The sequence below is a fragment of the Lithobates pipiens genome, unplaced genomic scaffold (assembly GCF_037356315.1).
Source record: "Lithobates pipiens isolate NorthernLeopardFrog02 unplaced genomic scaffold, aLitPip1_a1.2 Scaffold_3, whole genome shotgun sequence".
In the NCBI taxonomy this organism is placed as follows: domain Eukaryota; kingdom Metazoa; phylum Chordata; class Amphibia; order Anura; family Ranidae; genus Lithobates; species Lithobates pipiens.
The window spans coordinates 2,036,404-2,055,979 of record NW_027507790.1 but is presented as its reverse complement, the minus strand read 5'-3'; the positions used below and the strand labels follow the sequence as shown (position 1 = coordinate 2,055,979).

The 19,576-nt window shown below is 44.3% G+C and overlaps 1 protein-coding gene and 1 long non-coding RNA gene across 2 annotated transcripts; one reads left to right on the top strand and one right to left on the bottom strand.

Moving 5' to 3' along the window:
• Nucleotides 1-1,264: 1,264 nt before the first annotated feature.
• Nucleotides 1,265-4,205, bottom strand: LOC143939943 (uncharacterized). The gene is made up of 3 exons (XR_013263762.1): nt 4,059-4,205; nt 3,702-3,860; nt 1,265-3,606 (listed from the first exon to the last, which is right to left on the bottom strand). It is a non-coding gene; the product is annotated as an uncharacterized LOC143939943 (long non-coding RNA).
• A 1,044-nt stretch (nt 4,206-5,249) lies between these two features.
• On the top strand, nt 5,250-9,813 carry LOC143939942 (olfactory receptor 6F1-like). The gene is made up of 2 exons (XM_077461036.1): nt 5,250-5,367; nt 8,665-9,813. Exon 2 carries the CDS (start codon nt 8,670-8,672, stop codon nt 9,594-9,596), a length of 927 nt encoding a protein of 308 aa, XP_077317162.1. The 5' UTR covers nt 5,250-5,367; nt 8,665-8,669; the 3' UTR covers nt 9,597-9,813.
• Nucleotides 9,814-19,576: the final 9,763 nt, after the last annotated feature.

The window sequence follows — 19,576 nt, the reverse complement described above, 5'->3', positions numbered from 1 at the left end:
CTCAGTTTAGGCCGATACGTATTCTTCTACATATTTTTGGTAAAAAAAAAAATAATTTCATACATACATACACATATACACAAATACATTTATACAGGGATCAATGCATTTTTTAGCATTGACACTGTATTAGTGTCACTGGTCCCCAAAAAGTGTCACTTAGTGTCAGATTTGTCCGCCGGAATGTCGCAGTCCCACTAAAAATCGCAGATTGCCACCATTACCAGTAAAATAGATAAATAAATAAATAAATAAAAGTCCCTGAATCTATCCCGTAGTTTGTAGACTCTATAACTTTTACACAAACCAATCAATATACACTTATTGGGATTTTTTTTTATCAAAATGATGTAGTAGAATACATATTGGTCTAAATTGATGAAGAAATTTGCTTTTTAAAAATTTTTTGGGATATGTATTTTAGCAAAAAGTTAAAAATATTGTTTTGTTTCAAAATTGTCGACATTTTTTTGTTTATAATGGAAACAATAAAGAGGTGATTAAATACCGCCAAACGAAAGTTCTATTTGTGGTAAAAAAAAGGACATCAATTTTATTTAGGTATGGCGTTGCACGACCATGCAATTGTCAGTTAACATGACGCAGTGCTGTATCGCAAAAAATGGCCTGGTCAGGAAGTGGATAAAACCCTCTGGGGCTGAAGTGGTTAATATGCATCTAGGTAAAAGTATACCTATACAAAATCTGTTAAAAAAAAAAACTATTTTTGGAAACCACACTTACATGATATTATATTGAGACAGGGCCTGATAACACTGTCAAAAGTCTTGTGTATATCAAGATTCATAAGAAAAAATTACATTTTATGCATTTTAGCATCCTGAATTATATTAGTAATTAGTTTGATATTATCAGTAGTTTGTCTGAACAGGATATAGCCTATTTGGTTTAGTAATGTCAACATAGTGACCACCACAGCCAGTCTATCAACCAGCAATCTGCCAAATACTTTAAAATCAATATTAATGACTGAAATAGGGCAGTAGTTTTGTGGTAGCGTGTGCCCTTTATTAGTTTTAAGGATGCATAATATATTTGCCAATAACATTCACTCAAGGAAGTGCTATCCCCTTTAAAAATAAAACATTGTATATACTGCATATATGAAAGCCCTTGTAAAGTGTGCATATCTTGGAATTAATAGTTTTTTTTGCAGTAATTTGCCATAAAATATGATCTGGTGCTCATCTAAGTGACATCAATAGACAAACACAGTGTGCTTAAGCTGACAACACACAAACAATTCTAATTTATTGTATCTTTATTGAAAACACCAATAAAACATTCACAATGCTGGAGGAAAAAGTGAGTAAACCCATAGATTAATTACTACAACGAAAGCTCATTGGAGTCAGTAGTCTGCACACCTAGAGTCCGATTAATGAAATGAGTTTGGAGGCGTGGTTTAGAGATACTTTGATTGATAAAAAACAAATTACATGTTAGGGTAAAAATGCCACCAAAGCTAGGATTGAAATATAAATATAACAAATCATTTTCTATTATTCTTATGGGATTGGTGGATGCCATCTACATTTCATATCGTGATAGTCTACGGGGGTCAAGGAGATTCAGAATATTCCAATAGTCTACGATGGATCATTGGCTGTATAAAGGATGTCATTGGATTCCCCCAAGAAGGCTTCTACCATGCACAACAGAGCCGGGTCTGCTATATGTTATCACGGTGGATGAGTCTTTTGGAGTTGCAGAGAACTTAATGTGGCTCTACATGGACTTAGCCACAAATAAGCCATGCCCCTTGAGGAGTTGAATGTGCATTTGAAGTCTGTACTACAAAGTGGCACATGTACTCCTTTCTGCCATACAATTAAAGGTGGAAAACACTATAAAAGATGTTCTAGTATGCTATGTACTCTAATGCCGCGTACACACGACCAGACTTTTCGACGAACTAGGTCGGATGGTCTTCCTGACGGACTTTCGGCGGAGGTCTGACAGACTTTCTTAAACGAAACGGACTTGGCCACACACGTCCGGATTAAGTACGTTCGAAAGTCCGTTCTTTTTGAACGTGATGACGTAAACGGGACTAAACAAGGAAGTTCAATAGCCAGTAGCCAATAGCTGCCCTTGCGTTGTATTTGGTCCGTCGGACTAGCACACAGATGAACAGTTTTCCCGATTTTTAGTCCGTCGGACTTGAGTCTGTTGGATAGATTTGAAATATGTTTTATTTCTAGGTCTGTCTGACTTTTGGGAAAAGAAAGTCTGCTGGAGCCCACACACGATCGAATTGTCCGACAGATTCCGGTCCGCCGGACCAAGTCTGCCGGAAAGTCTGATTGTGTGTATGCGGCATTAAATTATCTAATTGAAAAAGAAAGAGGCTATATTGAACCTGCACCCACAAAACCTGCTCAGAATGTACAGTTTATGGACTTTTGTTCTTCTTGAGTAATGCAAATTAAAAATCAGTTTGCTGATTTATTTATTTCAGCAGAAGGTCAACTGTATGTGTTTCATTTCTACAACTTGAAGTTCAGTTTGAATTTACGCTAATGTCTTTTTGCTTTAAATAATATCTATTTTCATTTGAATAACGCTTTTAAAAATACTTTTTTTTTTGTCTATTGTTTTGTTCTCATCATTGCAAAGTATGAGAAGGCTTCTGTTCACAGAGCCTTACCTCATAAACCCCACGTGGGTGAAAAAGCGAATTATGCTTCTGTCAGTATGAAGTATTCTCCATGTGAATTGCAAAATGTATCCCACACGGATAAAAATATACATTGTTTTTGTTCATCAGTGTGTAGTAAGGCTTCCATTCTCTGAGAAAAAGGTGAAAAAGTATCTCAAACATTTCCTAGAACTGGAAAAATAAATAGACAACAACAAAATGCATTTGCCATAAAAAATGTTCATTAATGGCAATAAAGCTCAAAAAGTGGCCACAGCAATTGGCCAAATGGACAGAAAGATAAGGAACAATAGATGCCAGTGACTGTACTAAAGTGACCACAACAATTGGCCAAATTAACAACAAAATAAGGCACAATAGTTACCAGGGACTGTACTAAAATGGGCACAACTGGCCAACATGAGCATAAACTAAAAAACTTTTTTTTTTTAAATGATACGTTTTGATAAATGCAGCAAATGGGGGAGGATTGGCTCTAGTGTTTGGGAGAGATCCACTGATCTGTGTTGAAAGGAGGGATCCACTGATCTGGGGTTTGGCTCTGGTAGGAAGGAGTGTGGGGGTTGGAGGAGCTGTGATAGACATGAGGGGTATGGGGCTATGACATGGTCAAGGCAGTAGGGTAGATGAGTGGACCTTGAGAAGCTGGTGCAGATGTCACTGTCATCCAGGTGTGCATAAATACTGTGCATTGCATGCCTCTCCCACACCCCACCAAGATCATCCAATACTATTGAGAGCCTGTGGTAGGAGGTTGCCTGTGGATCTCTCTGATCTATGAATGGATCCTTGTGCTGTGCTCCCTCTGGACTTCACCAAGCACTGAAAGGATCATTTTTCATCTACTCAGTGAATTCCTGTCCCCTCTGCAAGTGCCCCCATCCACAACCAGCGGTGCCAAGGCGCAACACTGATGCAGCAATCTAAACAAGGACAAAAAAATGTATTACAAATAATGTATAGAAGAAGGATACATTATGGAGACAGATAGTTATAGATAGACGGACAGGTACCTGACCTGTGAGAACTTGGATTTCTTCATCATCTGGTCCTCCTGGAGTGGCTGAAGGTGAGGTGAGTGTTGTACAGCTCATTTATGTGCTAACATTTGTGGGAGTATTGGAGGGCCTGACCTTACTCTCATCCACACACTCCTCCCACTCAGTTAGATGTTGTCCTATAAAAAACATAACAAATCAGATCAAGCAGAAGTGCAAGATGGTCACTTTTGTAAAATTAAACCTGGATGTTCACACAAGCACATCTATTATTACATCTTAATTGGCATTTACTTATTTTAAGTAACAAAACAGTGCTAAAGTAAAGGTTAAACAGGGTTCCCACCCACCCAAAAAATTTTTACAACTATACTTACTCCCTTGACTCTATTGAGTTTCTGAGGAACTCTAGCTCCCTAGTGTATGAATGAGGTTTTTGGGCCGGGGCTTCACTCCAGGCTGCCTCCTTCTAGGCTGTAAGGTCACATCGCACCCAAACCTGGAGAGACTTCCATCTTGTGCGAAGTGCTTTTCCTGAAAAAAATAAAAATAATTTACAGTAAATAATAAAACAAAATAATATATACACCTGTATGCCTATTATGTATTCTTGATGAAGAGCAATGGCACCATTAACAGAAAAATTCTTTGAAACTCTCTTCCTTCTCGCCCTGTGGTGGATGGAGCCTTTGCACCCCATATTAGCTCTTATTTATTCAAGTTTTTTTTTTTTGCACAGTACAGAGTAAGAACCATGGCATTGACTTTTAACAGTATATAGTTGTTGTAGACAGTGTAGCATACAGATTAAATACTGACAATCCGTCTTCTATACAGTTGAGGAAGGGTATTAAAATCTCTGTTATATTCCTTTGCTCATCTAATATCCTGGTAGTGGAATCAGTATACACATTATACGGTGAACCATCCATGTTATGCTTCGCACTGTACCCCTTATCCTTTTAGCAATTCTATGGTATGGTTTCCAGGGTATGCCCTCCGCTTCAGGAGACCCCGGCTACCCCAATAGGGAGCCAGAATATCCTGCTCCTTCATACCTCGGAGGGCGGACTCCAGGCCTGAAAACACCTGGGTCTTCCAGCATTTTTTTTAGCTTAAACAAATGTTAGTGTGCATGGAATTGTGTTTTGGGGTTGATGAGGTGCTGGGAGAGTGGAAAACTGGGAGAAGGAGTTTAGTAAAAACTATGATTTGCGATTGCATGTTACTATTACTTTTTGACTCTATATTTGTAGTCCTTGATCAGATTATTATCTCCAGTCTTTAACATAATGTATACTCTAAGATGAACTAGAAAAAATACTTACTCATGCAAAACTTTATTAAAACTTTTTTGTATATATAATGTTAAGATTTTTTTTACAACTGTTCTGATTATTATAATCAGTAAAAAAAAAAAAAAAAAGTCACAGAGCCTAGGGGAAATTAACAAAAACAAACATATTAGCACAGTCAATAACATAGAATGTTGGGAACATGAGGCTCCCCAGTGGAGGATTATACTAGTATTTAGTTCTTCCATTCCTGACTGCCTTGTCATTTACTGCCCAACTACAGACAATATTTTTATTTTACAAGGACTTAATGAAATGTCAACCATGTAGTCTGTCAGAGGAGTTGATGTAAAACACCTATCTAATCTAAATCTAAATCTATCACCAAAATGTAAGTAACTATAAACATATTTTTAAATAAAAGTGTGACTTACTGGAATTAATATATACTGTATATTTTATAAAGACGCTAAAAGAGTGTAAACATGTAGAGTTTTTTGTAAGATATACTATATTTTGTAAGTTTTCTTTAAGCAGGTATCAAGCTTTAGTAAACCGAGAATACCACGCAAACTAAGGAAGATATTTACTGAAGAGATTTTTATGCTGGCCAAGCTTTCCTGCATTGATTTGGTAATTTACATTTACTTGATCTGTATTACCTACTGCAGGGGTGTCCAAACTTTTTTCAAAGAGGGCCGGATTTGATGAAGTGAACATGCGTGAGGGCCGACCATTTTGCCTGACATTCTTTGAATCGTTAAAATTCGGTCTAAGTGTGTTCGTTCGAGCTCTAATACACTGCCCAACTTTCTCTTGCCTTTGTGGCTGTGTGTGGGAAGAAATGAGCTTGGGCGTATTTGTACATACTGTATTAATTGGCGTATAACACACACCTTCACTTTAAGAGGGAAGTTTCAGGAAAAAAAAATGTTTAAATAAAGAACTGTGAAGCAAAATAATGGTCAGTGCCCACCAATGCAGCCTAATCAGCGCACATCTGCAGACCCACCTTTGCCAGGAACACACCCACCACAGCCAGGAATGCACTCACCATAGCCAGGAATGCCCCACCATAGCCAGGAATGCCCCCACCATAGCCAGGAATGCCCCCACCATAGCCAGGAATGCCCCCCATAGCCAGGAATGCCCCCCCCATAGCCAGGAATGCCCCCCCCCATAGCCAGGAATGCCCCCCCCACCATAGCCAGGAATGCCCCCACCATAGCCAGGAATGCTCCCACCATAGCCAGGAATTGCAGCACCATAGCCAGGAATTGCAGCACCATTGCCAGGGATGCAGCACCATTGCCAGGGACGCAGCACCATTGCCAGGGACGCAGCACCATTGCCAGGGACGCAGCACCATTGACAGGAATGCCTCCCCAAATGCCTCACCATTGACAGGAATGCCTCCCCAAATGCCTCACCATTGCCAGGAATGCCTCCCCAAATGCCTCACCATTGCCAGGAATGCCTCCCCAAATGCCGCACCATTGCCAGGGATGCAGTACCATTGCCAGGGACGCAGCACCATTGCCAGGGACGCAGCACCATTGCCAGGGACGCAGCACCATTGCCAGGGACGCAGCACCATTGCCTGGGACGCAGCACCATTGCCTGGGACGCAGCACCATTGCCAGGAATGCCTCCTCAAATGCCTCACCATTGCCAGGAATGCCTCCCCAAATGCCTCACCATTGCCAGGAATGCAGCACCATTGCCAGGAATGCAGCACCATTGCCAGGAATGACTCACCATTGCCAGGGACGCAGCACCATTGCCAGGGACGCAGCACCATTGCCAGGGACGCAGCACCATTGCCAGGAATGCCTCCCCAAATGCCTCACCATTGCCAGGAATGCAGCACCATTGCCAGGAATGCAGCACTATTGCCAGGAATGCAGCACCATTGCCAGGAATGCATCACCATTGCCAGGAATGCCTCACCATTGCCAGGAATGCAGCACCATTGCCAGGGACACAGCACCATTGCCAGGGACGCAGCACCATTGCCAGGGACGCAGCACCATTGCCAGGGACGCAGCACCATTGCCAGGGATGCAGCACCATTGCCTGGGACGCAGCACCATTGCCAGGAATGCCTCCCCAAATGCCTCACCATTGCCAGGAATGCCTCCCCAAATGCCTCACCATTGCCAGGAATGCAGCACCATTGCCAGGAATGCAGCACCATTGCCAGGAATGACTCACCATTGCCAGGAACGCAGCACCATTGCCAGGAACGCAGCACCATTGCCAGGAATGCAGCACCATTGCCAGGAATGCACTGACGAGCGCCAAAGGAGAATCTCCTGTTTACACGGCGGCTTCTTTAATAGAAAGTCCCGCCTCCTTTGATGGGCAGAACAGTCGTCCAATGGCAGTGCAGGAGAAGGAATTCCTAATACAGAGGCCGCCCGTAAACAGGAAATTCTCCTGTGTACAGCGCACGGTCCTGTCCTCACTGTACCTCCCGAAGCATATATATCTTTTGTGGCCCCGGCGCTGGGAGATCGTCGGGGGCCACAAAAGATATGTATGTCCAAATAACCAGACGGGCCGTTCAAAAGCGGGCCGCGGGCCGCGATTGGCCCGCAGCCGGACTTTGGACATGCCTGACCTACTGTATCTGCTTATACAGCAACTAATATAGTAATAAGAGGAATTTGATGTAGCCAGTATGTAGCATGTGTTGTTAAAAAAACAAGATGTATACAATTGTCTCGATCTGATCTTAGTTTATAACTGTTCACTTAAAAATAGATGTATAGATGTTTGACCTCAGAGATCAATAGATGTAGTAACTTAAAGGGATTGTAAAGTAATTTTTTATTTTTTTTTAATAATCAACATGTTATACTTACCTCCACTGTGCAGCTCATTTTGCACAGAGTGGCCCCGAACCTGGTCTTCTGGGGTCCCTCGGCTGCTGTCTCGGCTTCCTCCCGCAGGTACTTCTCACGTTCATGCGAGCTCCCTTGCATGGTGAGAAGCACTTGCGGGCGCGCTCATGTGATACAGCCAGCGGCTATAGCCGCTCGTGTATCACATGGCCCCGCCCCCTGCGCTCCACATCAGTGGATGTGATTGACAGCAGCGAGAACCAATGGCTGCTCTGCTTTCCATCCATCCACTCCAGCCAATCAGCGGCCAGGCTGAGTGGCGATGAAGGACGGCGGGGGCGAGCGCGGGATTTTTGAGGGGTGAGGTAAGTAAAACGGGGGGGGCCCGAAGCGCCGGCATTGTCAGATGTTTTTTCACCTTAATGCATAGAATGCATTAAGGTGAAAAAACATTTCCTTTACATCCCTTTAATATAGAGTTATGTATATACGCTAATTACACTATAACCAATACTAATGACCATACATTATTAGACCTCATGTCACACTTTGGTTATATTTATATTAATAGCATCATCATGTGAAATATATAAATATTATCACACCTCTATACTGGTCAATTAAAAATCCATATAAAATCAATCATCAATTCCCAAAATATATATATGAGCATATATGTATAAGAAAAATTACACAAAAAAGCTAGTATAAGTGAGATTATTGTGTGAAATGATTCATCTCTATATACTTAAATTATAAATACATAAACAAAGTTATCACAAAGTCATACTTACTATTTTAATATTTTATAAACATAATGAACCTCTTCTTGTCTATTACAGCTATTATGAACACAACAAACAAACCAATGGTAAAAGAGTTCATAATTGAAGGATTTTCTGATGTAAGGGAGATTCAACTGGCCTTGTTTACCATTTTTTTGGTAATGTATATACTGACCTTTACACAACATGCAGCTATTATTATTGTTATTAATCTGGATCGTCATCTTCACACACCTATGTATTTTTACCTGAACAACCTCTCATTTCTGGAGATAAGTTATGTCACGGTTACTGTACCCAAAATGCTCTCAAGTCTTCTAACAAGGATAAGGACAATCTCCATCCATGCCTGTTTTTCTCAGCAGTACATTTTTTTTGCCCTAGGTAGCACAGAATGTTTTTTGCTGACTGCCATGGCATATGACAGATATTTGGCTATATGTTCCCCTCTTCATTATAATGGAATTATGAATAAACAAGCTTGTTATAAATTTGCAGGTGGTTGTTGGATGGCTGGAATTTTATCACCTCTGATTCCAACCATATTTTTATTACGGCTAACTTTCTGTGGCTCAAACATTATTAACCATTTCTTTTGTGATGCACCTCCATTACTGAAGCTCTCATGTCAGAATATTAATACCATTGAGGTCATCGATTTTATCTTGGGTTCACTAATTCTGTTAACCTCATTGCTGCTTACAATGGTTTCTTACATTAATATAATCTCTACAATACTTAAAATCCCTACTGCAGATGGACGGAAGAAAACATTTTCCACTTGTGCATCCCATCTGATTATTGTATCTATATTCTATGGCACCACCATTTTTACATATGTTCGGCCAAGAACTCTTAATGCTTTACATTTTAACAAATCTGTGTCTTTAGTTTACTCTGTTATCACTCCAATGATCAATCCACTTGTATACAGTTTGAGAAACAATGATATTAAACAAGCTTTGAAAAAGGCTGTCAGCTTTAAATGAGCAAACCATAGGACCATAAAATAATAATTAGTAATCATCATCTGTTAATTTTCTACCTCTTTACATCATAATAGTTACTTTGACACAAGCTCAACTTGTAACCCTCTATGTTTGCTTGTTTAATTGTAACTGTTCACATTTGCCTCTAATCCTGATCATGCACATTTTAATAGGTTTAGTTATAGAAACTGTCATAATATAGTGGGTTTCTAGAGAAAATAATAAGGCATGGGACTGACTTCTTGTGTTTAATAGATTTTTTAAATAAATCTCCTCTCTTTGCTGACCTCAATAATTCTGTTAAATGTTATCTCCAATAACATCATTGTACTTTTTGTTGTTTTTAGCAGGCTCTAATAGTTTGAGCCATTATTATTCCTATATTAAACTATCAATTACTCATCCTGGTATTTTTATGAATAAATGGGATTAGGCTGAGAAAAAAAGTATGGGTATTTAACTAGAGGCTTAATAAACAAATGATAGGTTATGCATTGGGTATTAACTATAGCTTTGCATTTAAAGCACATATATAGATATTTAGGAACCGAATTCATAAGGGTTACAGCTCCAGTCGATTTTTAATTCTGTTCAGGGCTTTGTTGGAGAGATTGCCACTCATTTCTTGTTTAGGGGACAGGAAATGAGAGAGGGAAATGAGGGAAATGAGAGGAAATGAGGGAAGATCAACAACAGTAAAACAGAAAACATAGATGTTAGCATTCTCCCTCTTAACTTTAAAAAGCATGTTTACAAGGTTGTCCCAGGGATAGGAAGTCAGGGGAAATCTCTTTAACTGAGTCCTATATAGCAGTAAAGCCTTAATAGGAGTTCTAATCCTTCCCCAATGGCTATAGATGCTTTAACTGCAAATTGTATTTTCATTGACACATTTAATTTTTCTATAGCTAAAATCCAAATTGAGTACAAATTAAAATTACAAATAGGTATTCCAGGCATAGAATGTAATGACAGAATTAGGGGAAGTTATTCTTCCTTGTCTATAGTAGAGATAAGCTTTAAATTTGGGTCAACCATGAATTTGACCCAAACTCAGGCTGTTCACAGTTTAGGCCCAGTATGGCCAGTTTATCCTCCTGCCTGAACCTCCTCCTGCTACAGCCAAAAGTCACCCATTTAATGGCGGTAACACTACTGACACTAAATGACAGCTTCTCATCCCAAATACGGTAAATGACATCAGCCAGCATCCCTGGACAGTTTTCTTTGTCATTTAGCATCTGGTCAAGGAGCTGTCATTTGCAGCAGAAGTGTGACAGGGGGAGATTTTTGCATTTTGGGTCATCACGTCAGTAGGTCATCTGTTCGTCATTCATTGTGATTGATGCTGGATCTACATCGCTGGACAATATGATTGAAATTATAATTTACATCTTGGGACATGATAACATCATGACATCATGGGGTTATTTAAATAAAGGACTTTTACTAGGGTGGGTGTTATATTTACTATTTTTTTTTTTGAAGGAGTAACAAACAGGTACTATGTACCCTGTGTTCATTTGTTTAGGCTGGACATATGGAGACCACCTTATTTCAAAGGGGTTTCAAGATTCAGAAAATACCTCCACATTTACTGGGCCAGAGATGTGGGCATGAAGGTGTTATACCTCCACATCATTGGTATGCTTCCAATGTAGGGAGTATGTGGCTTGGTATGGTTCTGAAGGAGGAGTGGTGGTTTTGTTCCCCTCCCTTGAATGTTCAGCAAGGCCCCCAGCAAAAACCATACTAGAACTTTCAAAAGGGTCTGATATGGATTTTAACACTATACTAAACACTTATCCAGCTATGTAGGCTGGGTGGCCTGGCAAGAGGAGTGTGCCCTCCCCTCCTGGACCTTACCAGGCTAAAAGCCCAGAAGAAAACAAACATACAAGCAAACAAACAACACAGGTTCCCTCTCAAAAAATTCTATCAGAACATTATCCTGGTATGTAGCCTGGTTGGCTAGGAAAGGGAGGGGCAATGAGAGTGCGTCCATTCTCTTTAACCATACCAGGTCACTTAGCCTTAACATTGGGAGAGTAACTAATTGTTGTTGGGGGCAAGGTCTTTATCCCCTCATTCCTGACCTGGTGAATATGCAGATCTGCAGAGGGGCTTATCAGAATCTAAAACAAGGGTCTCCCAGATATCCACCCATCTCTATGTAAATGAGTAAAGGGGTACATAAAACCCTTTGTTACTCATTCACAAATATAATTGAACAATTCTGAGAACATACAGACATAAATGAAAAGGCCTTTATTAATAAAAGTGAATAAGAGAATAAACTCTGGCCCTTGATGGAAACCCAATATCAGTCATGTCATTCAGCCATGTAGATTTATCAGTCAGGATGCATAATGCCCCAACAACCTGCAGACATGATGGCCCATACCACAATGATCTTCTCCTGTTGCTATGCAAAGAACAGCTCCCCAGCTAAATATCAACAAATTCAGGGGATTCTACCTGACATCATTGACCATACAGTAACATCTTGCAGGATTCACATATAATTCACATGCAGATTTAAGACATTCCCTAATCATGTTATTTAAAGCAGGGGTCGTCAACCCCCGGTCCGCAGCCCACTACCGGGCCGTGGCCCTTCTGCAGCAGGGCCGTGGGTGGGGGTGGCCAGCAAGATACATGCTCAGCTGCCGGCATAAGAGAGCTGGGTGGACACTGAATAGAAGAAGCAAGCGGGCGGGCAAGCAGAGATGATATCATCTCTCTCCGCCCCCGCATCACTGCTCTTCTCACAGCCAGTGTTCTATCTCAGTGTCAGAGGTGCGGCGGGGAGCAGGGAGATGACATCATCTCTCACTGCCCGCCCCGCATTACCGCTCTCCTGCGGCTTCTCACGGTGAGAAAATTAACTGTTCAGCGCCGCAGATTCCCCACGCCCTGGACAGCTAATCAAGAATGGCTGAGTGCCAGCTGAAGGAGTCTCAGCACCTCCCTCTGCCAGGTAAGACCTGCTGTAGCATGAGGAGGGAGACACCCTGCCATCCAGAGGGGCGATCCCACAGAGAAGTGATGTCATCAGTGACAGGTGAGCTGTGTGTGGGAGTACAGGTAGGGTGTGCTGGGACTTGTAGCTCACCCCCTCAGCTGTCTGCCTGACATATCACAGGGGCGCTCCACTCACTCTGCATCTGGTGGCAGGTGATGTGGCAAGTAACATTCCTCATCTGGTGGCAGGCAAAGTAGCAAGTGACAATCCACATCTTGTGGCAGGCAGCGTGGCAGGTGATGTGGCAAGTGACATTCCACATCTGGTGGTAGGCAAAGTGGCAGGGGGCATGGCAAGTGACAATCCACATCTTGTGGCAGGCAGCGTGGCAGGTGATGTGGCAAGTGACATTCCACATCTGGTGGTAGGCAAAGTGGCAAGTGACAATCCACATCTTGTGGCAGGCAGCGTGGCAGGTGATGTGGCAAGTGACATTCCACATCTGGTGGTAGGCAAAGTGGCAGGGGGCATGGCAAGTGACAATCCACATCTGGTGGCAGGTGATGTGGCAAGTAACATTCATCATCTGGTGACAGGCAACGTGGCAGGGGGCATGGCAAGTGACAATCCACATCTTGTGGCAGGCAGCGTGGCAGGTGATGTGGAAAGTGACAATCCACATCTTGTAGCAGGCAGCATGGCAAGTAACATTCCACATCTGGTGGCAGGTGACAGTGGCAAATGACACGCTCATGGCTCCCACTGATTCTACATTATGGTGAGTTGAACTATTTCATTTAGTACTACAATGTAATAATAGAAATAATGTACTTCAATCACCCTGACACCATATCACGCATGGTGCCGTATTGATTGAAGCGCTAACACCAGCCATTGCCCGCGAAAAACTGTGACCCCCGGTCCTTGGCACAATTTTCTTCCATGCAGCCGGTCCCTGGTGCCAAAAAGGTTGGGGACCACTGATTTAAAGGATTTGCGTATTTTTAATGTTACCTTTTAAGCTTCATTAAAAGACCTGCTCCCTGCCGATTGGTATTTTTTTAATTTTATTTGATTTAGCTCCTGTCCCTCATGACAATGCTCAGTTAACAATGTAATTTTTTGCCAAAAGCTTGCTAGATTTGGCTCATTTAGAATTCAGTGGGGTTCAGGTGCTAAGTTTGGGGTTTGCAGATTTCCCACTGGATTTGGCCAACATCCAGTAAAGAAAAACTTTGAATGATTTGCTCATTCCTAGTCTATTGCAAATGTAGCGCTGGCATTTTTGCCTATTAATGTAATCTATTGTAATTCTATGGACAATGTTATAGCTTAGTATTTGGCGCAATCTAGCGGCTAAATACAGGAAATGGACTTCAATTATTTTCCTTTTCCAAGCACTAGAAAGATAACAGGAAGTGACTGTTCTGTTTACATTTTACTGCAACCTACCTACCTAGAAGGCCAAGTGACCTACCCATTATCACTCAGCACTGAACTGCATGCTGGGTAGGCAATAAAAGAGCCCGGGTGGCCATTTTCTTTCTCTTCTGGATGCATGGCCTGCCTGCAAGGACCTGTGAGGAGGTCTCCAGAGAGTGCTGCCCACAGCCACTGCGGAACGGAACATCCAAAGACTCTGCCATTCATCTGATAGCTAGAGAGACGGAGTGATCAGATCGGGAAAGACCCAGAGAGACCTGTTGGAGCCATCAGAGGGTCTGGTTCATCTTGCGGAGCGGTGTGACGGAGTCAGCGGGTGAAACGCAAGACTGTGACCAGCAGAGCGGAGCAGTTCCCATCCTTCAGACCCAATTTGGTGATAGTTCTGTTGCCCGCAGTTTCTTACGCATTTTCATACCCCTAGAATTTAATACAGTGTTACTGGGACGTGTAGTCCCTTGGAAGAGAGCTTAATAAAGAGGCTGAGTTAAGCAGGCCTCCAGCCTATTCATCACAATACTATTAGCATTGTATTATCCCAAGGCAATTACAGGTGTATTACACCACAGGAACAAGTCTAATATTCATCTGAAGTTAACCCTTGTTATTCCACTTGGATTACAAATTGTTATAAACACAAATAGCTAGCAGAAGAAAGAAGATAAAAGACTACATCTTGTATTGCAAGGCCTTGCATCCTATTAAAGTAGGTGGAGCTCCCTTGTAGTTGCGAAGTACTCTATTTATCACTTTGCATTTTTGTATTCACCAGAGTGTGCTGGTAGAGGGAAGGTTCCCAGAGTAAAGTCCAGTCGCTCTGAGCACTAGTCTCAACTGGAGACACATTCTCAGGGATCACTTAAGACAACTGTACATGTGCATACTATTGTGTATTCCTACTCTGCTGTCACATTATGTTGGTGTGACAGTGCAAATGCTGTAACTACTACCTTACATTAACCTCAGTAAATATACGTTCTTGGTTAAGTACAACTGGTGTGGACTATTCTTCCTTTCCCAGCAGGTGGAGCCATTGCATATGCAGGTAATAACAAAAGTATACTGTTATTATATTGCATATTGTGGGTTTATCTGTCATGACCGTCCTGGCGATCCGATCGCACATGGGAGGTCTGCTCGCAGTGGCCCGTTGCTGAGAACCTGTCATTACCCTTTGGCGCGTGTTAACGCGAACGGACGCACGCGGGTGCGCGATGTTGCGAACGAGCGCACGCGGGTGCGCTGGGTCACGAACGGACGCACGGCTACTCGCGGGGGCACGCAGACTCGCCGTGCGACTGCTTTGGCGCCCTAAAAGGTTACTTAAGGACTCTGCCTCCGCTTCCCTCTTGCTGTCCAGTCTACAGCATGTCCGGAGATTCTGTTACTTGCTATCTGCTGCCTTGATTACTGTTACCAGGCCTGTTCCTGACCACGTTCGTTTGCTGCCTGCCACCGACTCCTTGCCTGTCTGACTACGTCTCTGCCTCTTCCCTTGTACCGTTGCTGTCCGCCCGTTACCAACCCGGCCTGTACCCGACTCTGCTGTTACCTCCTGCTGATCCGATCGGATATCCAAGTACCTGCTGTCAAATGCTGACGACCTCCTGCTGTTCCAGCCTGGTTGCCTGAGCTTGCTGTCTCCTGCTGATGACCTCCTGCTGTTCCAGCCTTGACTGCCTGAGCCTGCTGTCACCTGCTGACGATCTTCTGCTATTCCAGTCTATCTGCCTGCTGCCACCTGCCGACTGTCACCAGCCGTTCTTATCTGCTGCCTGTGTTGCCGCTGACAATCCGGATCTGCCTTACACCTGCCAGGCACTTGTGCCCTCTGAACTTTTGAATCCCTGTTACCACCCTCAGGGGTTCTTGAGCCAGAGGCTACGAGAGGCCACTCCCTGCATTCTGGGCTCGCCTACCAGGTACGTGACAGTACTGGACAGCCATGTCCGAGCCCACGCAGGGAGCCTCCCCTATGGACGAGCTCTGCCGCCATCTTGCCGGCCTTACCCAGGCGGTGAAGAACCCTGCAGGAAGGTTACGGCCGATTGGAAGAACAAGTTCAAGCCTTATCTGCTACCTCGCCAGCCACCTCCGGGTCCTCTGCCCCACCATCGGTGGTGATGATGCCGCCCGAACCTAGGGTCCCTACTCCGGAACGTTTTTTGGGCAACCAGAACAAGTTTAGAGCCTTTCGCAACTCCTGCGAACTCTTTTTTGCCTTGCAACCAAGGACCTTCTCCCTGGAGGCAACCAAAGTGGGATTCGTCATTTCCCTATTGACGGACGAACCGCAGGCCTGGGCGCATTGCCTCTTGGAGCGGAAGGACCCATCTCTAGACACCCTGAATACCTTTTTCCTGGCAATGTCAAGGTTATATGAAGACCCTCAACTTGCTGCTACCGCAGAGGCAGCCCTACACGCTCTGCAACAAGGTCGCAGGCCCGTGGAGGATTACGTGTCAGAATTCAGACGCTGGAGCTCCGACACGGACTGGAACAACGCAGCTCTTCGATACCAATTTCGTATGGGCCTGTCAGAGTCTCTGAAAGATGAACTGGCCCGAGTAGGTATCCCCGAGACTCTGGAAGCCCTCATAGACCTTTCGGTCCAAATCGACAGACGCTTAAGAGAGCGTCGTCAGGAGCGTTCCTCCACAACCACTCGCCCCGTCTGGATGATGCCACGTGTGCCAAGCTCCACTCATTCGGCCCCTTCTGCTCCTGCCACGGCCACACCGTACCTTCCGGAACCCATGCAGCTGGGGTTACTCCGACCATCTCTGACACCCGAAGAACGCCAACGCCGCCGGGCCAGCAACCTTTGTCTTTATTGCGGAGAACCGGGACATTTTTTTCGCACTTGCCCTGCTAAGATGCGTAAGTGCCTTTTCATCCCACCTGCTTCCTCACCCGTTTTGTCTAATAACACTTCTCACCTGGCTGTTCCTGTTCTTTTGCAGCTTCCAGGAAGGACTATCCAAACCCACGCAATTATTGATTCCGGGGCGTGTAGTGGCTTTGTGGACTCGTCTTTTGCCCTAAGGAACAACATTCCTCTTCGGCCTAGGGGGAAAGGACTTTCAGTATTTCTGGCCGATGGTTCTACCCTGGAGTCCGGACCAGTGACCCAGGAGACTTCCCCATTGTCCGCTACCATTGCCAGGGTTCACCAGGAGTTTTTATGCCTAGACTACATCAAGTCCCCATTGTTCCCTGTCATTCTAGGCATGCCTTGGTTGAGGGCACACAACCCACGCATCGATTGGGCCACAGGAAGAATTGAGTTCCCCTCGGCCTACTGCCTCCAGCATTGCTGCCCGGTTGTTGACAGGGACTCTTCTGCCCTCCTCTGCTTGGAAACAGACGCTGAGATCCGACAAGCTATACCTAAGGATTATCATGACTTTCTGGACGTATTCAGTAAGAAGGGTGCCGAAACCTTACCTCCCCATAGGCCATACGACTGTCCTATAGAATTGCTACCCGGGGCAGAGATTCCTTTCGGAAGAATTTTCCCTCTATCTGAGACTGAGTTGAGTACCCTGAGATCCTACCTAGATGACAACCTAGAGAAGGGATTCATCCAACCTTCCACCTCCCCGGCGGGTGCAGGGATCTTCTTTGTTGAAAAGAAAGACCATTCCCTACGCCCATGTGTGGACTATCGGGCACTGAACAAGATTACTATCAAAAACCATTACCCCCTGCCATTAGTACCCAAACTATTTCAGAGACCAGGATCTGCTAAAGTATTCACCAAGTTGGATCTTCGGGGTGCCTACAACCTCATCCGTATTCGGAGGGGTGACGAATGGAAGACTGCCTTCCGTACCCGCTTCGGGCACTTTGAATATCTAGTTATGCCGTTTGGTTTGTGCAATGCCCCAGCCACATTCCAACACTTTGTTAATGATATTTTTAGAGACTACCTTGACCTATTTGTAATAATCTATCTTGATGACATCCTGATTTTTTCCTCCACTTTAGCTGATCACCGAGAACATGTCAAGAATGTCTTAGCTCGTCTCCGTCTTCACGGCCTGTATGCCAAGCCTGAAAAGTGCATCTTTGAGCAACAAAGCATCCAGTTCCTCGGTCTGATCATCTCAGTAAAAGGAATCGAGATGGACCCCCAGAAGATCTCTGCTATCCAGGACTGGCCTGCCCCTTCAGACAAGAAGGGGGTTCAGCGATTTGTGGGATTCGCTAATTTCTACAGAAAATTCATTAAAGGATTTTCCTCTATCATTTCCCCCATCACCGGACTGACCAAACAGGGTCAGAAGTTCCGATGGACCCCCTCGGCGCAGGAGGCCTTCAAGATCTTGAAGGACTTATTTGTATCAGCTTCAGTCCTAAAACATCCCGACTCCACTCTGCCATACATCCTAGAGGTGGATGCTTCAGAAATAGCGGTTGGGACAGTGCTCTCCCAGAGACAGGGGCCCAAGTCTCTGCTGCACCTGGTCGCCTTTTTCTCCCGCAAGCTATCCGAGGCGGAAAAGAATTACGATGTCGGTGATCGTGAGCTATTGGCAATAAAGGCGGCACTCGAGGAATGACGCTATCTTCTTGAGGGTGCCACCCACCCGATCCTGGTTATACAGACCATAAGAACTTGTAATATCTTAAATCGGCTAAGAGACTGAAACCACGTCAGGCCAGGTGGGCTCTCTTCTTCTCCAGGTTTTCGTTTCATATAACCTACCGTCCAGGATCCAAGAACACCAAACCTGACGCCCTGTCTCGCATGTATAGACAACCAGAAAGCCCTTCGTCTCCGGATACCATCCTTTCCGCAGGGAACTTTCTCTTGCTCCAGGGAGACTTACTGTCCCAAATTAAGCAGGCCTCCATAGGCACTGCCTCTCCACCCAACATCCCGCTATTATCCAGTGATGATCTCCTTTGGTACAAGGATAAGATCTTTGTTCCCCAGGAAGTACGAACTTTAGTTCTGATCTCCTGTCACGACCATTTGTTGGCCGGCCATTTTGGGGTGCATAAGACTTTGGAGTTACTCCGACGTACATTCTGGTGGCCACAGATGAAAGAAGACTGCAGGAAATATGTGGAGGCTAGTACCACCTGCATCCGGAGCAAGGGCAGTAAGTCGAAAGCCTGGGGTCTGCTGAAGCCACTGCCCATTCCCGACAGACCATGGAGGATGATCTCTATGGATTTCATCGTCGAGTTACCCCTCTCGGAGGATTATTCTACAATTTTCGTAGTGGTAGATAGGCTCACCAAGATGGCCCACTTCTTGCCCATGAGGGGCACTCCTTCAGCCACAGAGACAGCCAAGACCTTCATTAAGGAGATTGTGAGGCTCCACGGCATCCCCGCTAATATCACATTGGATAGGGGGGTGCAGTTCACCTATAGGTTCTAGAAAGCGCTCTGCGGGGCCCTGAAAATTGAACTCTGCTTGTCCTCGGCATATCACCCTCAGACCAACGGCCAGACTGAAAGGACGAATCAGACGTTGGAGCAGTATCTACGTTGCTTCTCTTCCTTTTCTCAAAACGACTGGGCCTCGCTTCTGCCCTTGGCTGAGTTCGCCTACAAT

Bases quoted from the DNA above. Each gene is read 5' to 3' on its own strand.
- LOC143939942 (XM_077461036.1), top strand. From the start codon at position 8,670: ATGAACACAACAAACAAACCAATGGTAAAAGAGTTCATAATTGAAGGA.